Raw genomic sequence first — 17,153 nt, forward strand, 5'->3', positions numbered from 1 at the left:
TGGCGCTTTATAAATACAATAAATAAATAAATAAATATATATAATTTGATGAACTTTGAACTCTTGTCTTATATATCGATTACTAATTTTCTTATATATCGATTACTAATTTGCCTGCACAAGTGTTGTTGTTGCTAGACCTGTCCACTCGAAGATTCATCTATGATGTCACCTGCTTACCTACAAACTTGGAAATTGTCTACTTTGATTCCATTCTGCTGGGTTACTGCAGGGATGATTCTCTGCTGTAAGGATGAGTCTACATGCCCTGGTCTGCTCCTGTGGTGGTAATGGCTGCATCTTGCCTTTCTTCTGTGTCATCCTTTGGAAGGAACTCCGCCTCTAACAGCTGTTATGTGAGGTCTCTCCCGGAAACATCTGGGATGAGAAGTGAGTTCACCTTTCCCTGCTTTCTACAACCTGGCTGCAAGCTCTTCACCTGAAGCTTTTGTTGCAAATTTGATTCCTTGTGGGTGCTCAGGCCACAATAATGCCTCCCACAGGACTGAGTGCGACCACGTTGGTTGCACGTCAGGCTCTTGACTCCCACTGTTACTTCAAGAGCTTGACAGAAGAATACTTGTGTTTATTATGAGCGTGGGCTGTTTTCCATCACTTTCTATCATCATCCAGATGGACAATGCTCTTTCATCAGACTATGAACATGAATAAACCTGATTATTGAATATCAGCGGATAAGAGCCATTTTCATTTTTGTTTTGTTCTATTTGTTTTATGAGCTTGGAGGAAAGTGATGAACTGATATTTTGAATTCACCTAAAGATGAAGAATACTGGTAATTGGAGTGTGTTGCTGTACTTAATGTATGTGTAGTGTATTAATCTAGCTTTTTGATGCTTCACTTTAGACAATGGTAATTTCTAGTAGATGACACTCCTATTTATCATTAAGTTCTATGAGCAACTTTTAATATTGATCTATCCCTTCAAAATTAATGGAGAAATTTATATGAACAGGCTCAACCTCTCAGTGACCATTTTTGTTTCTGTGGATGTTCTGTTATTTTGAGGACCTAATTTTGTTACTGAGATGTATGAATATTATTGTAATTGCATAAAATTGTGTTTATTCTTACCACCCTCCAGATAGTGATGAATAATATTATATTGGACTTACAGGCCTCACTAGGTTAATGCTGTACCGTGGTAAACCTGCCACATAATATTAGATAGAGATTGTGATAATTAATTAGACTCTTATTCCATATATATGCATATATATATATATATATATATATATATATATATATATATATATATATATATATGCATGCATATATATATATATATATATATATATATATATATATATATATATATATATATATATATATATATATATATATATATATATATATAATAAAAGAGGTGACTGTTATAGATTAATTATATACCTTTAAATTCACTAACTGTATTATTATTTAGTATTTGTATAGTGTTGTCATCTTCCGCAGTGCTGTACAGATCAAATAAATTATTCTGTGAGAGTGCACGACAGGAAAACATAAATTTTGGATATAAGCATACCATTATTGTCTTCTATAGGATGCACAAACAGCATGACCCAAGGGATGCAGGACATGTGATGTTTCACATGATAGAACCAACAGTATAGCGTCTGTTTATTGTCTAAAGTAATGTTCTTCAATGGTGTATTTGTAATTTGACGTCACATGAGGAAATGAACATCATAGAGCTACATTGTTTGTCAAGGGTATAAATGTGGTTGTGTTTGTGTTTAGCTAATAAAATCTTGGTTAACAATTCTGTTACCTGATGTTTTATTCTCAGCGCTGATTAGGGACCTCATATATGCACGGCGATTATGGGATAGGTATGAATTGGGATAGACCCTTTTCAAGTTGTAACTGACAGCTGCTGATATATAATTGAAAGCAACTGGTAATTTCAGCTCTGACAAAATATTGTCAGAACTGGAAGGGATCACTGTAAGAAGAAAATGGTGATCTTCTGAGAGAAACTGACGGTGAGGTTAGTATGTAATATTCATTTGCAGCTACGTAATGTGTTTATTTGAAATCATTTTACTAGCTTTAGTTTCCTTTTAAGCACTTGATAACATACTTTCCTTATGCCTCCATGGCAGCACATTGGGTAGTGGGCCCGCCCCCCTACCCCATAGGACCAGTGATTATTTAAATAGAGAATAGAGGAGGTGCTCGCTGTCTTTTTTGCTTGTCCTCACCTCATGGATCAGTGCTGCAGCCATTGCAGAAATTTTTTCTTTTGCACCTACCTGACTGTTTTCCTGCAGTCCGCACACATAGACAGGTGAATCATCACACAGGGAGGCTATCTTATAAATTGAGATTATGGTGAATGCCCCGTACTGCTGGTCTTGGGGGCATGCTATTGGTGAGTTGGCTGGCGTTTTGTCACTAAATGTGCTATCCGATATTGGACGCTATCTCTACTCACCATAGCCCATCAGACTCTAAATGAGTCACTCTGGCGTGTGTCCAACTCTCCCCGAGTCTCGCTGTGCACGGACTGCTTGCGTTCCAACCTTCTGCGCTGTGGAGCGCAGGAGGGCATGGCATAGACGGAGTGGACGTCCTATTCGCCCCCGGCAGTCGGTGACATCACCATCCGCATTCGGATTGGACTGTGACGGACCTTGCTCCTCCTGCCTCTCTCTAGCCGTCCTCCAGGAAGTGTTTTTAACCTGGAGGCGGCGGCGGCGCATGGCTGCCGTTTTGCGTCCCCTTCTCCGCAGTAGGATCAGGAGACAGCATGGAAACCGGACAGGCAGCTGTGGGAGCTGAAGTTTCTATTGTAGCGAAGGAGTAAGTGTCATTTTTCTTTTCTATAGCCGGTTGCTCATTTATCCTTCCTCATTTGATGCCACATTCTAGGGGAATGAATGCAGGAAGGGGGGATTCTTTTTGCAGCTGATGCCTTTCCTTTTCCTTACCTACTTAATCCTATTCTCTTCTTTCAGCTACCTATCTTCAGCCTCATCTTCCTCTGTGGACACGGATACGCCACTCACAGACCAGCGAACCAAGAATAGGTAGGTGCACAACAGATAGGTTATCTGGAAAACAGGAGTGTAGATTTTTCATAGTCATATATGACTATGTTTTTCAGCCCCGGAAGACAACGTGAGTCAAGTCCCAAACCCAGAAAGTCAACGAGGAAATCCACTTCCCCACACTACCATCAAGATTATTACAGGGATTATCGCTCAAGAAGTCGCTCACCTCCCAGGAGAGATTACCAGTACAGATACCAGGACAATTATTATACCTATCGTTCAGGAAGAAGTTCCCCGCCAAGGGATTATACCAGGAACTATCCTAGACACAAGGGATGTTGGGCCTGTGGAGAGGCAGTCATGCCGGGAAAGCTGGTCTGTAGAGATTGCTTCACGTAGCGAGCTGGAGAAACCGACCAATCAACAGTGGATATATCAGAACTAATAAAGAAAGCCGTTCATGAATCAATGGAGTCATACATCTCAAACATGCCTGCTACTTACGCTCAAATGAGCGCTTCAACTTCAGATACAGTATCGGAAAACTTAGCATCAGGAGGTTTTGACTTCACACTAGTGCCGCCTTTCGTCAAGGCGGTAAAAGAGGCAATAGAATGGGAGTCTGATGATGAGATGGAACAAAGTAGTAGTAAGAGGAAAGAGAAAAAGAGTTATTATCCTCATCTCAAGAAGGAAAAGGATACTTTTCCATACTTAGTGGAAATCGAAGAGATGATTAGAGATGAATGGCAGCGTACAGAGAAAAAGTCCCCCTTAGCCAACCGGCTGTCAAAGTTGTACCCATTACCGGAAAAAGAATGCAAGGTATTGGAAAACGCCCCTGTTGTGGATGCGTCAATTATGAGGCTTGCCAAGCATATGACACTTCCCTTGGAGGATTGCATCTCATTCAAGGATGTTCTGCTGAGGAAAGCTGATCAAGATTTAAAAAAGATTTACACATCCGCAGGAGGGGCTTGCAAACCTGCTATCACCTTAGCGGCAGTAGGTAAGGCAGTGAGAGCATGGATTGAGAATCTAGAAGCAACCATCAAAGCTGAGGCAGACAAGGATACACTAATTGCAGCTTTGGAAGATTTGAAAATATCATCAGACTTTATTGGAGAAGCGTCATTTGATGTCGTAAGAGGAGCAGCTAGAGCCATGCTCTACTCAGTTACAGCTAAAAGGGCACTCTGGCTCAGATCATGGTCGGCAGATTTAAACTCAAGACAAGCTTGGTGCAAAATTCTCTTCGATGGTGCAACCTTATTTGGTGAGAAGATGGATGCGGCCATAACAAGGGTCACGGGGGGAAAGTCCGGCCTTCTACCACAGGATAGAAGATCAACCAAACAAAGCCTCCCACCTACACAACAGCAAAATAGGTACACAAATGCAAGAGCTTACCGCCCAGGCAAGAACTTTAGAAGAGACTGGAAGGGTACTCAGGTTGCTCTACCTAGGCCCACTAAACAGAAGACTACAGACACCCCATCCAGCCTCAAGAAGTCTTTTTGAAGGTGTCCTAGTCCAAGATGTGCCTGTAGGTGCCAGACTGAGGTCTTTCAGCCAGATTTGGAAGAAAAAGATAGACTCACAATGGGTAAATTGTACAATCCTGACAGGACACTCCTGGACGTTCAAACACACTCCGGAGTACCGTTTTATAACAACAAAAATTCCACTGGCGCAAGAAAAGAGGGACATCTTATTCTCTTATGTCGAGGAGTTGATTCAGAAACAGGCAATATCTCTGGTACCCTCTTCTCGCAGAAACGAGGGGTTTTATTCCCCCCTCTTTCTGGTAATGAAAAAATCGGGAAAGCTTCGCCCGGTATTAGACTTAAGAAAGTTGAATCAACACATCAATCTAGAGAGTTTCAAAATGGAATCATTGCAATCGATAACTCAATCGATAGTCAAGGACGACTGGATGCTATTGGCGGACTTACAGGATGCCTATCTACACATTCCCATCCGAGAGGATTTTAAAAAATTCCTGAAGTTCGCAATAGGAGAACAATATTTTCAGTTCACGTGCCTCTCATTCGGCATTTCGACAGCGCCGAGAACATTCACAAAGGTGCTTGTAGCGGTGATCGCTATCCTCAGAGTCCAAGGATTAAGAGTCTTCCATTACTTGGACGACATCCTACTATTGGGATAAAACCAAAGGTAATTCTACAACACAGACAGATCCTGTTGGACACTCTGAAGGAATTCGGTTGGCTCATCAACCAGGAAAAGGAGTCAGTTGACACCGACGCAAGACCTGGTATTTCTGGGAGCACGTTTTCAGACACATCTCAATGCCATTTCAATCCCACCAGAGAAGGTACCCATCATTCAGCAAAGAGTAAACAACATCAGAGTCGCCACCTCGGCCTCAGCCAGAAGCTGTCTCAGAGTATTGGGCACATTGTCAGCGACCATTCTTATTCTGCCATGGGCCCACTGGCACATACGAGACTTTCAAATCGGCTTCCTCGACCAGTGGGACAGAGCCAATATGAGCCAACAGATAATACTGACCGAAGAGATGAGGAACAGTCTCTCTTGGTGGCTAATGGATCACAACATACATCGACATACACAGTTAACCCCAGATCCTCCAGTAGTCATAACGACAGATGCCAGTAGAAGAGGATGGGGGGCTGCTTGCAAGGAACTGGTAGCCCAGGGCTCATGGACTCGGGAACTCTCGAATCAGTCATCAAACTGCCTAGAACTCAAAGCAGTGCTACATGCATTACACCACTTCCGGGAGCACATTACAAACAGGAATTGCCTATTACAAATCGACAACCGGACCGCAGTTGCATATGTACAGAGACAAGGAGGTACACGGAGCCATTCACTACTCAAAATAGCAGAGCAGATATTCCAGTTTGCAGAGAGGACTCTGATCTCACTCAGAGCAGTTTACATCCCAGGAACATTGAATGTACAGGCAGATTACTTAAGCCGCAACTACTTCGAAAACAACGAGTGGTCATTGAATCAGGACATCTTCACGAGAATATGTAATGGTTGGTATTATCCAGAGATGGACATGATGGCCTCAGAGAACAATACCAAATGCAGGAGATTTATAGCGAGATACCCGTTTAATCAGGCGGAAGCAGTGGACATTCTCACATGTCCATGGAACTTCTCGAGAGGTTACGTATTCCCTCCAATCCCGATAATATACAATCTGCTGAACAGATTACAACAGGAGGCAGTGTCGGTCATAGCAATACTAAGATGGCCGAGGCAGCCATGGTTTCCATTACTTTGGAAACTTGCAGTGGAGGAACCATGGACTCTACCTCTGAAGAGGGACCTGCTATCACAGGGTCCTATCTTGCATCCGAATCCCAATCGACTACGTTTAGCGGCATGGCTATTGAGAGGGGGAAGCTGGAACAGCTAGGCTGCTCCGAGGTAGTAATAGAGACAATACTCAAGGCCAGGAAACCCTCCACTAACAGGACCTACTATAAAATCTGGGAGAAGTTTACATCCTTTGCTTCCTTATCAGGCTGTGATCCACATCATCCCGGTCCTCAGGATATTCTAGCATTCCTACAGACGGGTGTCGAGAGGAATCTTCGCTATAACGCTATTAGGGTACAAATTTCTGCTATATCTGCTCTATCAGATTATAGATGGGCTTTACACCCTTTAATTAAGCAGTTCATGTTGGCAGTAATAAAAATCAAGCCGCCAAAAAAGCCTACATATGCCAAGTGGGACCTCTCTTTGGTCTTAAATTATCTATCAGCAAACCCTTTCGAGCCAATACAATCTTGCTCATTGTGGAACCTGACGCTTAAGACAGCCTTCTTGGTGGCAATAACTTCAGCTCGAAGAGTTTCAGAGTTGAGCGCCCTGGGATGCAAGGAGCCTTACCTAACCTTCTTTCAGGACAGGGTACAACTGAAACCAGTAGACTCCTTCCTTCCCAAAGTTTTAACACCATACCATATTAATCAAGAATGGTCACTACCCGCCTTCAAGGATGACGATAATGCTGTTACACTCTCTGGATATCTCCAGAACACTCAGAGTATACCTAGAGGCCACTAAGTCCTTCAGAAAGTCGGACCACCTCTTCGTTATCCCATCAGGGTACAAAAGAGGCCAGAACAATTGCCTCATGGTTGATAAAGACAATCCAGGGAGCATATAGAGCGGTTGGTGTAAAACCTCCAGAAACTATAGGAGCACATTCGACCAGAGCTATCTCCTCCTCGTGGGCGGCTTACTCTAACGTTTCGGCGGAAAAGATCTGCCAGGCCGCAAATTGATCCACGATAAACACTTTTATATCACATTACAAAGTTGATGTTTCTGTACATACTCCTGTTGAATTTGGGAGAGCTGTCATCTCCAAGTCTGTATTACTGTCATGAATAAATTTTCTGTGCGTTTGCAGCATATTATAGTCTCCCTCCCTTAATTATGATAGTTAAATCCTAATGTGCTGCCATGGAGGCATAAGGAAAGCGGAAAATTGTATCCTCACCTATCGGTAATTTTCCTTTCCTGATGCATCCATGGCAGCACATGGATCCCACCCGACTATTCGGTGAGGATCATAGTTACAAAGACAGCGAGCACCTCCTCTATTCTCTATTTAATAATCACTGGTCCTATGGGGTAATCACTACCCAATGTGCTGCCATGGATGCATCAGGAAAGGAAAATTACTAATAGGTGAGTATACAATTTTCTGCTATAACATACTAGAGTTGGAACCTCCATCAGACTTTTATTGCTGTGTTCCTTGTGAAGAAATTTCTCCCATTTATGTCACTCTGCAGAGACACGAAAAGCAATTCAGGTAGCATTCTCACCATAAATATAAATTACATGTATTTTTAAGTAGTATAATTTCCATATGTCATTTTCTACTTAATAAAACTAGTGAAAAGTGCTGTATTTATTATATAGCTTCTGACATGATAACCATTTGCCCTTCCTGGTATGTTTACAGATAATTTCACTCCTTTTTTGTTGTGAAACCCTTCCAGTAGAATACATCCAACTTGATGTCTGCTGATCAATAGTCCATATGAAAGCTTTTCTACAGTATGGTTTATCTGCATGGAGACAAAACAGTCTTAGGCCAGGAACCCACTAGCAGGCTGATACTAAGCAGTTGGGATTTAAAAAGTTCTTGCTAATATAATGCTATGGGTGTGATACCACTTGAGCAATGTGATTTTATTAAAACCTGCCATAGCATTGCATTAGCAAGAGCTTTTTCAAATCACTAGCACTTAGAAACAGTGTGTAGCAAGCAGCGATGGAAGGAGAGTTTGATATGCTATGACCCAGGCACCCTTGCACACTCAAGTTCCCGAAACAGCGGGGCTGTCGCTGACTACGCGCAACGTCATAATTTTTAACTAAATAGAGCTATTTATACAAGAAAATGGTGATGACTCATTTTGGGACTACAGATTGGAGACAAAAACTGTGCCTCTTGCCTCTAGAAAAGGAAACCCAGCGTAGACTTTGTGCCACCACTTAACTGAGAGTGAACAAGAGCCATATAGTACAGTTAGCTGTGGCCAGATGACTGACAGCAAAGATATGTATACACGGTAGACTTTAGTCATACAATAGGACCATTTATGATCATTCCATGTGACATTCTGTACAGACATCCCTGAAGGACCAGTTCTACTAGCTGGAAACCTTCAGTTGACAATAATGCTTAACTATAGATGCAGCCAGCAGGATCTTTTCTGCTTCTTATCAAAGGAAGCTGAACAAGCAGGGGCGGATTTACTATAAGGCACGTACCTACTGGCGTCCGATGGAAAAGCGGCTCACTCCCTTCCCCGAGCACCTCCCACCCTCCGTTCCTGATGAGAATGTGAGAGGTTACTCACCCTCAGTGGCGTAGCTAAGGAGCTGTGGGCCCTGATGCAAGTTTTACATTGGGGCCCCCCAAGCACTCTATACATAACAATTGATAAGGCGCACCAAAACCTGCCAATGGCAACTACAGTGTCAGAAGTGCAAGATTGGAATGGGGTACAGTTTGTTAATGATTACCACTATTCAAAGTATCTAAAGAAGTGATTATGAGCACAGGATCTATAGAGAGCTAATATTGCAGTTGAGGGAGGGCCCCGATGCGGTTGCTACCTCTGCACCCCCTATTGCTACGCCCCTGCTCACCCTGCATTCCACTGACGAGATCTCCCTTCATTCAGGGGCACCTCTGGCTAATGTTTAGTTTCCTCTAGCTACCTAATACTTGGGGGCACCTCTGGCTACTTAATTTTGAGGGTTCTTCTGGCTACCTTATACTAAGGAACACCTGTAGCTACCTATGACAGGCAAGGAAAAAAAGAAAGAAGTAACAGCCAGCATACTTGCAGTGCAGTTTTGTGGGGGTTTGTAAGTTCATGGAGGGCGAAGTCTGAGGTGCCTGGACATCTGCGCCTATAGGCTTCTGTGAGGTAAATCCAGGCCTGTTAACAAGCATGTGTTTACAGGCATGCAAGTTCGATGCAGGTGAGCAATGTCAAAGGTGCTATATATGGACAGATCGACCAAGAGGCAGAACTCACTCTGATCCCTTATCAGAGGAACCAGTCCGACGAAGGCTTTTTATAAGTCGAAAGCTCACTGTTTATCCATCTCTAAGTTAGCCAATAAATGGTATCATCCTGATTCAAAACTTCTTGATCCCTTATCAGGGAGAGATCTGTTGGCTGCCCATACAGCGCAGGTAGATTACCGATAGATTTCAGCATGAAATCTCTTAGGAACAAGTCTTGCGACGCTGCCTCCATCTGTGCATTAAAATTTACCCTGCTGCAGCTACTGCACCAGGACCCAGCTGCTCCTGCTTCCTCAATCTTATTAAACAGACAATGTGTTGCTCACTTTTAGGCATTAGCGTATATTTTTATGTACAGCAGAGATGCATTTTAGCTAAACTTAGGATATAGCTGTAAAATAGAAATCAAAAATAGTCATTGGTAAGAGTACATGTAAAGGGTGCAGACAGTAAACCAAGATCATCAGGCCCTAGGCAATCTAACACTAGATAGTTCTACGAGTGATGTGCACAAATTATGTTTTTTTTTTAATTTGACTTATTTTTCATTTTGGTGGATTAAGTAAATCCACATTAAATAAATGTATATTTGTTATTTACGATGACCGTTATCTGAGAAATAAAATTTTTTATCATATTTTCTCTTTTAATTACAGTTTAAATTTATCAGGAGTCTGTGCATTTTTTCCTAACTCCGACTTCAGGTACCCAAAAATTGTTCCAAATTCACAGCCCTGAGTGTTTCTAACTTCACACAAAAAAATTAAAATGGACATGTGCCCCAGATACAAGAATAAAGTAGCCACGCTTTCCCAAATACAAGTATAGTGGTTTGCACCCCTCACATAACAGTATTAGGTATGATTTACATTCTGGAAAATTAAAGTGGCACATTCTTCACATTATTATTAACCACTTTGCATCTAGACCTGTTTTACCCTCATGGATTAGAGAAGGTTTTAATGTTTTAGCTATGTCCCTATTTAATTAGCAATTACTATCACTATCTACTATATGCCGCCTAAGTCATATATACGTTGTTTTTTTTCAAGAGACGCTAGACTTTCTTTAGATGCTTTTTTCTCCAGGGATTTTTTTGATTCTGTGGCATTTTAAAGGGAAAATTTATTCATTTTCGCAAATTTCACCTATAATTTTTTTTTTTAATAAAGTGTTATTGCAGGTAATACACACTAATTAAAATTTGATTTATCCCATTATACAACTTTCATTTTGTTGCTGCTACAATGTATGAGGATATTTAATTTTGAAATAAAGTTACATTTTTCTGCATTATTTAGGTTTTTCTTCTTCATAGAGGGACTGCATTTCCCACATTCTCAACTCCCCGGCTAAAAATATTGGGTATGCCTGCCGTTTGTATGGCAAACTTAAAATATTTTTTGCCTAACTTAGGTGATAAAATCAACGCTTACTAGTTCAGCAATGTTGGGAACCAAATGTAAACATCACAAACAGAACTCAAAAGCTTTTGAGCGGAGTAGATTGTCCAAATGATGATGCTACTATAGAAGAAAAATACCTACAGTTATATTTGGCTAGTTAGCTGGCATGCTTTAATCCTTACTTGCAAGCTGCTCCTGTGTGAACAGATCACAGACAAATCATTCCAGCACCCAGCCTCTATCTTGCGATTGTACAAGCAAGGGGAGGGGAAAAAGCAGGAGGGGGAGAAATTCTGTATGTGCAGTTTCATATCTTAGTAGCCAAGCAGTGCTGGAGACTAGAGCTTATATTTTACAAACAGGAAGTTTGAAATCAGGATGATTTTCCTAATTCAAAAATTCCTAACTGTAAAATACAAACTCTAAATATTGGCTAATTTCAAAGACAAACAGTAAACGTTCAGCTTGTAAGCCTTCTTAAGATTCTATTCCTGTTGACTGACAATGTTAGGACATACAATCTAAGGCAGTAGAGAGAATTTTTTTTTTTTTGCAAATATAAGGGTCATCCAGGTAAATTAATTAAAAGCATAACATTTAAAAAAAAAAACATTTATGTGTTGCAGCTAATGCAAAAATGTTATTACTGGAGGCTAAGCCGAGTGGATGACATCACCCCCTGTACATAACAATAAAGCTATCACATCCTTTATAAACTTTGATTCAGAAAACAAGCTAATGTTTTGGAACCACAGCCTTTTTCAAGTAAAAACGCTAAAGGCATAAGTCTGATAAAAGCAAAATAAACATTTAAATAACCATTCATACAGAAAGATTTAAAAAAAAAGTGTAAAACTACATGCCTCTGTGTATGTTGCCTTGTTCCGCACAGGCTCAAAGTGTTGGGTCATGGTTTCTGAATCAAAACTTTAGAAAGGCTGTACAGGCTTTACCATTAATTCCATTTCCCTAGAGTCCAGTTGTGGCGTGCTTTACATCACTACATCTGATGTTTTGAGTGGAACTTAGTGATGGAAGGCTAGGATTACAGTAGGACGTTGTAATACATTCCTTGTATAACAGGAAACCAATGAAACGAAAAAGCAGTACCACACGGTGCAGCAACATTGCCTCAGTTACAGTGAAGCATACAGTCAATGGAAAACCTTTTTACTGAATAAAGCCAATGGTCGATTAGATTACTTCCTTCTTAATGTCCAGATGCTGCTTATTGACTTTGGGGTCGCTCCTGTTAATGGTCCTTTTACCTCCTAAATCTTCCCAAAGTTCATCCAAGCAGCGCAGAGGTTTTTTTTTGTTTTTTTTAACTACCTATGTGAAATGAAAAGGTTTACATTTTCTTTGAGTGTGCAGTTCAGAACTGGTAGCGAGATTATGACTTGTGAAAGTATTGGAAAGATTTATGTATTCAAATACTTAGAGACTCTGAAGTCTCCTAAAAACAAGTTTTTTTTTTAACTTTTAAAAACCTTTTTAACCTAATTGCCCCTCCTAAACCGCTGCATCCCCGCGGCTGATAACACCATAAATCACCCCAAATTAACTGGGGGACATCGCAGGGCTTCTTCCGTATAGAGGCAGAGCTTTCAGCTGCTGCTCTGACTCTGCATGTTTCTATCAGCGTGGATCTCCACCTCTTCCCACCCCTCTCACTCTTTCTTCACTGAGAGGGGTGGGGGAGAGGTGTAGCTGATTGACACACAGAGGCAAAGCTGCAGCTGACAACTCCCCTTCCAAGCTGCAGTAGCCCCCCTCTTCTCCACCCGGCATATCTGCTCCTAATGCCGCTCAGTGCCGGGTCGTGGCTGGATGATATCATCAAGCCGGGATCCGGAACTGAGCGGCATTAGGAGCAGAGATGCCGCCCAGAGCAAGGGGAAGGGTGCCGGAGTCGTCGCTGGAATGGCAGGGAGGTGAGTGGATCTCCCCCCCCCCCCCCCCCGCCACTGTCAAAGTGATCACTACGAGCCGCCAGCGACCATAGTAATCACGTGATCAGCAGCCATACGTGATGGCTGCTGATCACTGAGGGGAGATGTCAGCTGTCATATGACAGCTAAATCTCCCCCTCCGGGTGCGCACGATCGCGTTTGGAGCTGAAACGGCAGGCAGATTCGATGCTGCATTAGTCTAGAACAACCACAAGTGCAGCATAGAATCTAATGCTGGTGGTCCGGAAAAGGTTAAATTTGGTACCCATTAATAACACAAGCTTGATTGTACAATTTCACCACTTGTATATAATATGAGGGACTACTTAAAGTGAACCTCCAGACTAAAAATCTACTCAGCAGCACTGAAAAGACTGTTTCTTTAACAGTTTCACAGCATCAGAACTTTGTTTCTCATATACAAGCCTTATTTTTAGCTGCACAGAAGAAAACTGCCCAGACTTTTTTCCCCTGATGCTGTGCAAAGCATGATGGGATTTTTGATGTTCTCGTTCTGCTGTTTTGGTGCAATTTTTTTTTTTATTTTTTTTTTTTTACATTTTGAATTTGACATTTGAAGCCTAGCGCGCACAGCTGGGAGGGGTGATCAGGACACAGGACAGTTGGAACTGTGTCTCATGCTCCCTGTCACCTCCTTTCAACCAAAAAGATGGCAGCCCCCATGAATCACAAACATTTGCCTGTTCTTTTAAAACAGGGTAGGCAAAATATTATATTACCTATCTATTCTAATTAACATAACTAATGTAACTTAATAACAGTATCTTTGTTTAGGCTGAACTTCCCCTTTAAGATATCCATTCAAAGTTCATTCACTCCATGTACCATTCTACTACATAGATGTGGTATTATACACAACTGTAATCATAGATGTGCACTTTAAATGTATCCATAAACACATCAATTATCCCCTAATGTAGCAAAACAATCTATCCTTCAATCAGAATCTGATCAGAGAGAAATTGAGTCTCAACAGATTTTAGCTGGAGTCTCTCCCTCACTAATCAGATTATATTCAGAGAGAGATATTTTGTTTTGCCACATTGATGTGTGTATGCGTACCTTTAAAATGCCAATCACCACTTTTACCTCGATCAAGCAAAACATTTCTATCTTGTCCACTCAGTACTTCCAAATGGTTTCGATCAGAAATCAGACATATTGGCGATATAGATCCAAACAAATCAAACTGGAAAATCAATGTGTATACAGCTTGCTTTAGTCCTCTTTTCTACAGACTGTTGCTAAGCAGCAAAATACCTCTCCAACTCTCACAACTGCTCACTGCTGCCTGGCAACGGCTTGCTGAGTACACAGTTCACAGTGGATGGGGTGTCAGGACACCCTGGAAAGAAGAGACAAAACAAAAATCAGGAGCCCAAATGGTGTAGTATGTCAGTAACACTGACAACATTAGGATGATAAAAGGGTTACTCACAAAGGCGGGTTGCTGGGGGCAACCGACCACAGGAAGCAGGTGGAGATAATGAACCAGTCTACACTTAGTGTCCCAGACTGGGACTGGTGGTAGTCGCTTTTTCTTGGAAAGACAATAACCGCTTCAAACAAGGTCCATTTTTTTAACCCCACCCACAACAAGTATGTGCTTAAGCACAACGAGGGTAAAGAAGCACCTAAGGGTGTAAAAAAAAGAAAAAAAAAAAGAGTGAAAACAGTAAACCGATAAATGAGGTGATTTACCACAATAAGGACATTCTCTTAAGAAAAAAAAAATCATTTTATTTTTGCACAGGCAGCGCATTTCACAGGTCTAAGCCCACTTCCTCAGGCCAATAAGAGTTATGTAGAGCACGTGTCAAACTCCAGGCCTGGAGGGCCAGATCCATACCAGTGTTTAGGACAGACTGAGAAAGAAAGGAATGTGTTCTACCTGATGGACCACACCTTTCCTGATTCAGACCCAGCAATTCATTTGAGCTGTATAAAAAAAAAATGTGTGAGGATCTCAGCCCTCATAAGACCAGTTTGACATACCTGATGTAGATCCAGTATGCATGGAGCACTCCATGCATACTGGCTCTACACAGTCTGGCACTCTTGTTGGCCTGAGGAAGCAGGCTTAGACCTGTGAAACGCATTATCTGTGCAAAAATAATTTTCTTTTGTCTTATGAGAATGTCCTAAGTGAGGTAAGCCACCTCATTTATCATTTTTACTGTTTTCAACACCGTTTTATAAACCCCTGGGAGCTTCTTTACCCTCATTGTACCCAGTTCAACAGTCCATGGAAAAGAGGCTTTACTCTTGCAGTTCCCTTTACAGCAGAACTCTCTTACCTGTAAGTTTCTAATGAGACTTTAGCACAGAATTTTATGCAAACCCTGATTCTCCCCAGAAAACAGCTGTAAACATTTGTCTCACCTTCTAGTCAAGATAAAGCACTATGAAGTAAGAGATTACCTTACAGTCATGAAGAATGTGGAGAAACATTCAATGCATTAGTAATACAGTAATATCTCATAGTAACCTCTGGATATACTGTAGAGTAAATTTAGTCCTCAGGTCCCAGCAAATAGGTCTATAAATATACAATGTATGGGCAATGCTGATATAGTAAACTACTTTTCCTGGTCCCTTGGAGTTTAATACAAAGGAAATCTACTGTATTTAAAAAAAAAATGAACACAACATGCTGCAGTAAAAATGTTAGTATCTCTATCCTTTTTGTACTGCAGATTTCATTAACCACTCTGCGACTGCCTAACGCCAATTGGCGGGCGAAGAGTTGCTCCCCTGGGACCGCCTAATGCCAATTGGCATCAAGTCCTGGGGTGGAGATTAGCAGGGGGCATGCGCGATCGTACCCTGACAAAACGCAGAGCTCCTTGATCAGCCTGAAATCACAGCTGGCAGGCTATTAAAAGGGGAATTTTTTTTTTTTTTTTTTACATGTACAGCGCTTCAATCTACTGTAGCGCTGTACAGGGGACAGTTCTGTCACTGAGCTGTCCCCTTGACTGGCTCACAAACTGATTCCTCTCATAGGCTGATGCCTATGTGAGGCAATCACACTGATTAAATGAACACAAAAACCAAAACAATCAGATGCCACCAACAGAAAATGTCTGTTGGTAGCAAGAAAAGGAGGCAAGATTAATTTGTTTGCGAAGTTGTATGGCCCTGCTGCAAACTGTTAAAGCTGCAGTGTGCTGAATTGTAAAAAATGGCCTGGTCACTAAGGGGGTGTAAAGCTGGGAATACACAGGTTGATTCTGGCACTCTATTCTGCACCCGATAATTTTGCCCGCTCGATTCTCTTATCTTTTGCTCGTTTTTTTTCTTATCTTTTTTTCAATTCACTTCAATGAGAAATAGAGCAGCAAAACGATCGGACATGTCGGAGATTATCTATCGAGCCATCTTAATGGCTCAAAATCAAGCCATGTATTCCCAGCATAAGCTTGTGGTCCTCAAGAAGTTTAAAAAAAAATAAAAAAATAAGTCAATGAAGTAGAATCAAATCAATAAGACATGAAACCATATTGATATGTATAACATTTACATACGGAACACAAAGAAAGTACTCATTTAGATTGAAATAAAAATAACTTTGTCCTAAATAATCACATTTATATAACATTTTTTTACCGAGATTCAGAGGACTTGAAGGATTAAAAACCAATTACAACACAATACTATAACTTACATAACAAATTCAACATTTAACATTAAAATTGATGCTGAAAATTCCAACTACATATAGATTTTCTTTATAAAACGTCAAGGTTATATACAATCACAATATAAGCTTTATATACACAAATAGAAAAGTAGATACTCAGATTTAGTAACATAACAGGAACACAAGGGTAAGGGGCTCTACACATCCAGAATCTCAGAGATCTGCAATCTGATAGTATCACAGTAGAACTGTCCTTCATTGTCTCCTCCTCCAAAGATAAGCAATTCCTGAGGCATAGACTCCTTGCTTTCATCATTCACACCAGGGAGGGTCAGCATGGAATATCCAGCACGGGGAGAACGGGGCAATGATTTATGGACCAAGGCAGTCCAAGTCCTTGTCACTGTAGAGAAAGTTAGGAACATTACAATGAAAATTGCTCTCCAAAGACTACTTCCAATGCCTTACAAAGTCAGATGTAGATAAATGGTGGACATTATATACTAAAAGACCACAATATTAATGCTGGTTGCGCACACTGAGAA

The 17,153-nt window shown here is 41.2% G+C and overlaps 1 protein-coding gene across 1 annotated transcript in view; it reads right to left on the reverse strand.

Annotated features, from left to right (window-relative positions):
• Window positions 1-16,530: 16,530 nt before the first annotated feature.
• LOC137537575 (rab9 effector protein with kelch motifs-like) overlaps window positions 16,531-17,153 on the reverse strand; it is a 61,511-nt gene continuing 60,888 nt past the window's right edge. Inside the window, exon 11 of the mRNA XM_068259446.1 lies at window positions 16,531-17,011. Coding sequence (XP_068115547.1) covers window positions 16,806-17,011 — 206 coding nt within the window. The 3' untranslated portion in view covers window positions 16,531-16,805. The remainder of the gene's footprint in view (window positions 17,012-17,153) is intronic.

This window comes from Hyperolius riggenbachi, chromosome 11 (genome assembly GCF_040937935.1).
Source record: "Hyperolius riggenbachi isolate aHypRig1 chromosome 11, aHypRig1.pri, whole genome shotgun sequence".
Classification (NCBI taxonomy): Eukaryota; Metazoa; Chordata; class Amphibia; order Anura; family Hyperoliidae; genus Hyperolius; species Hyperolius riggenbachi.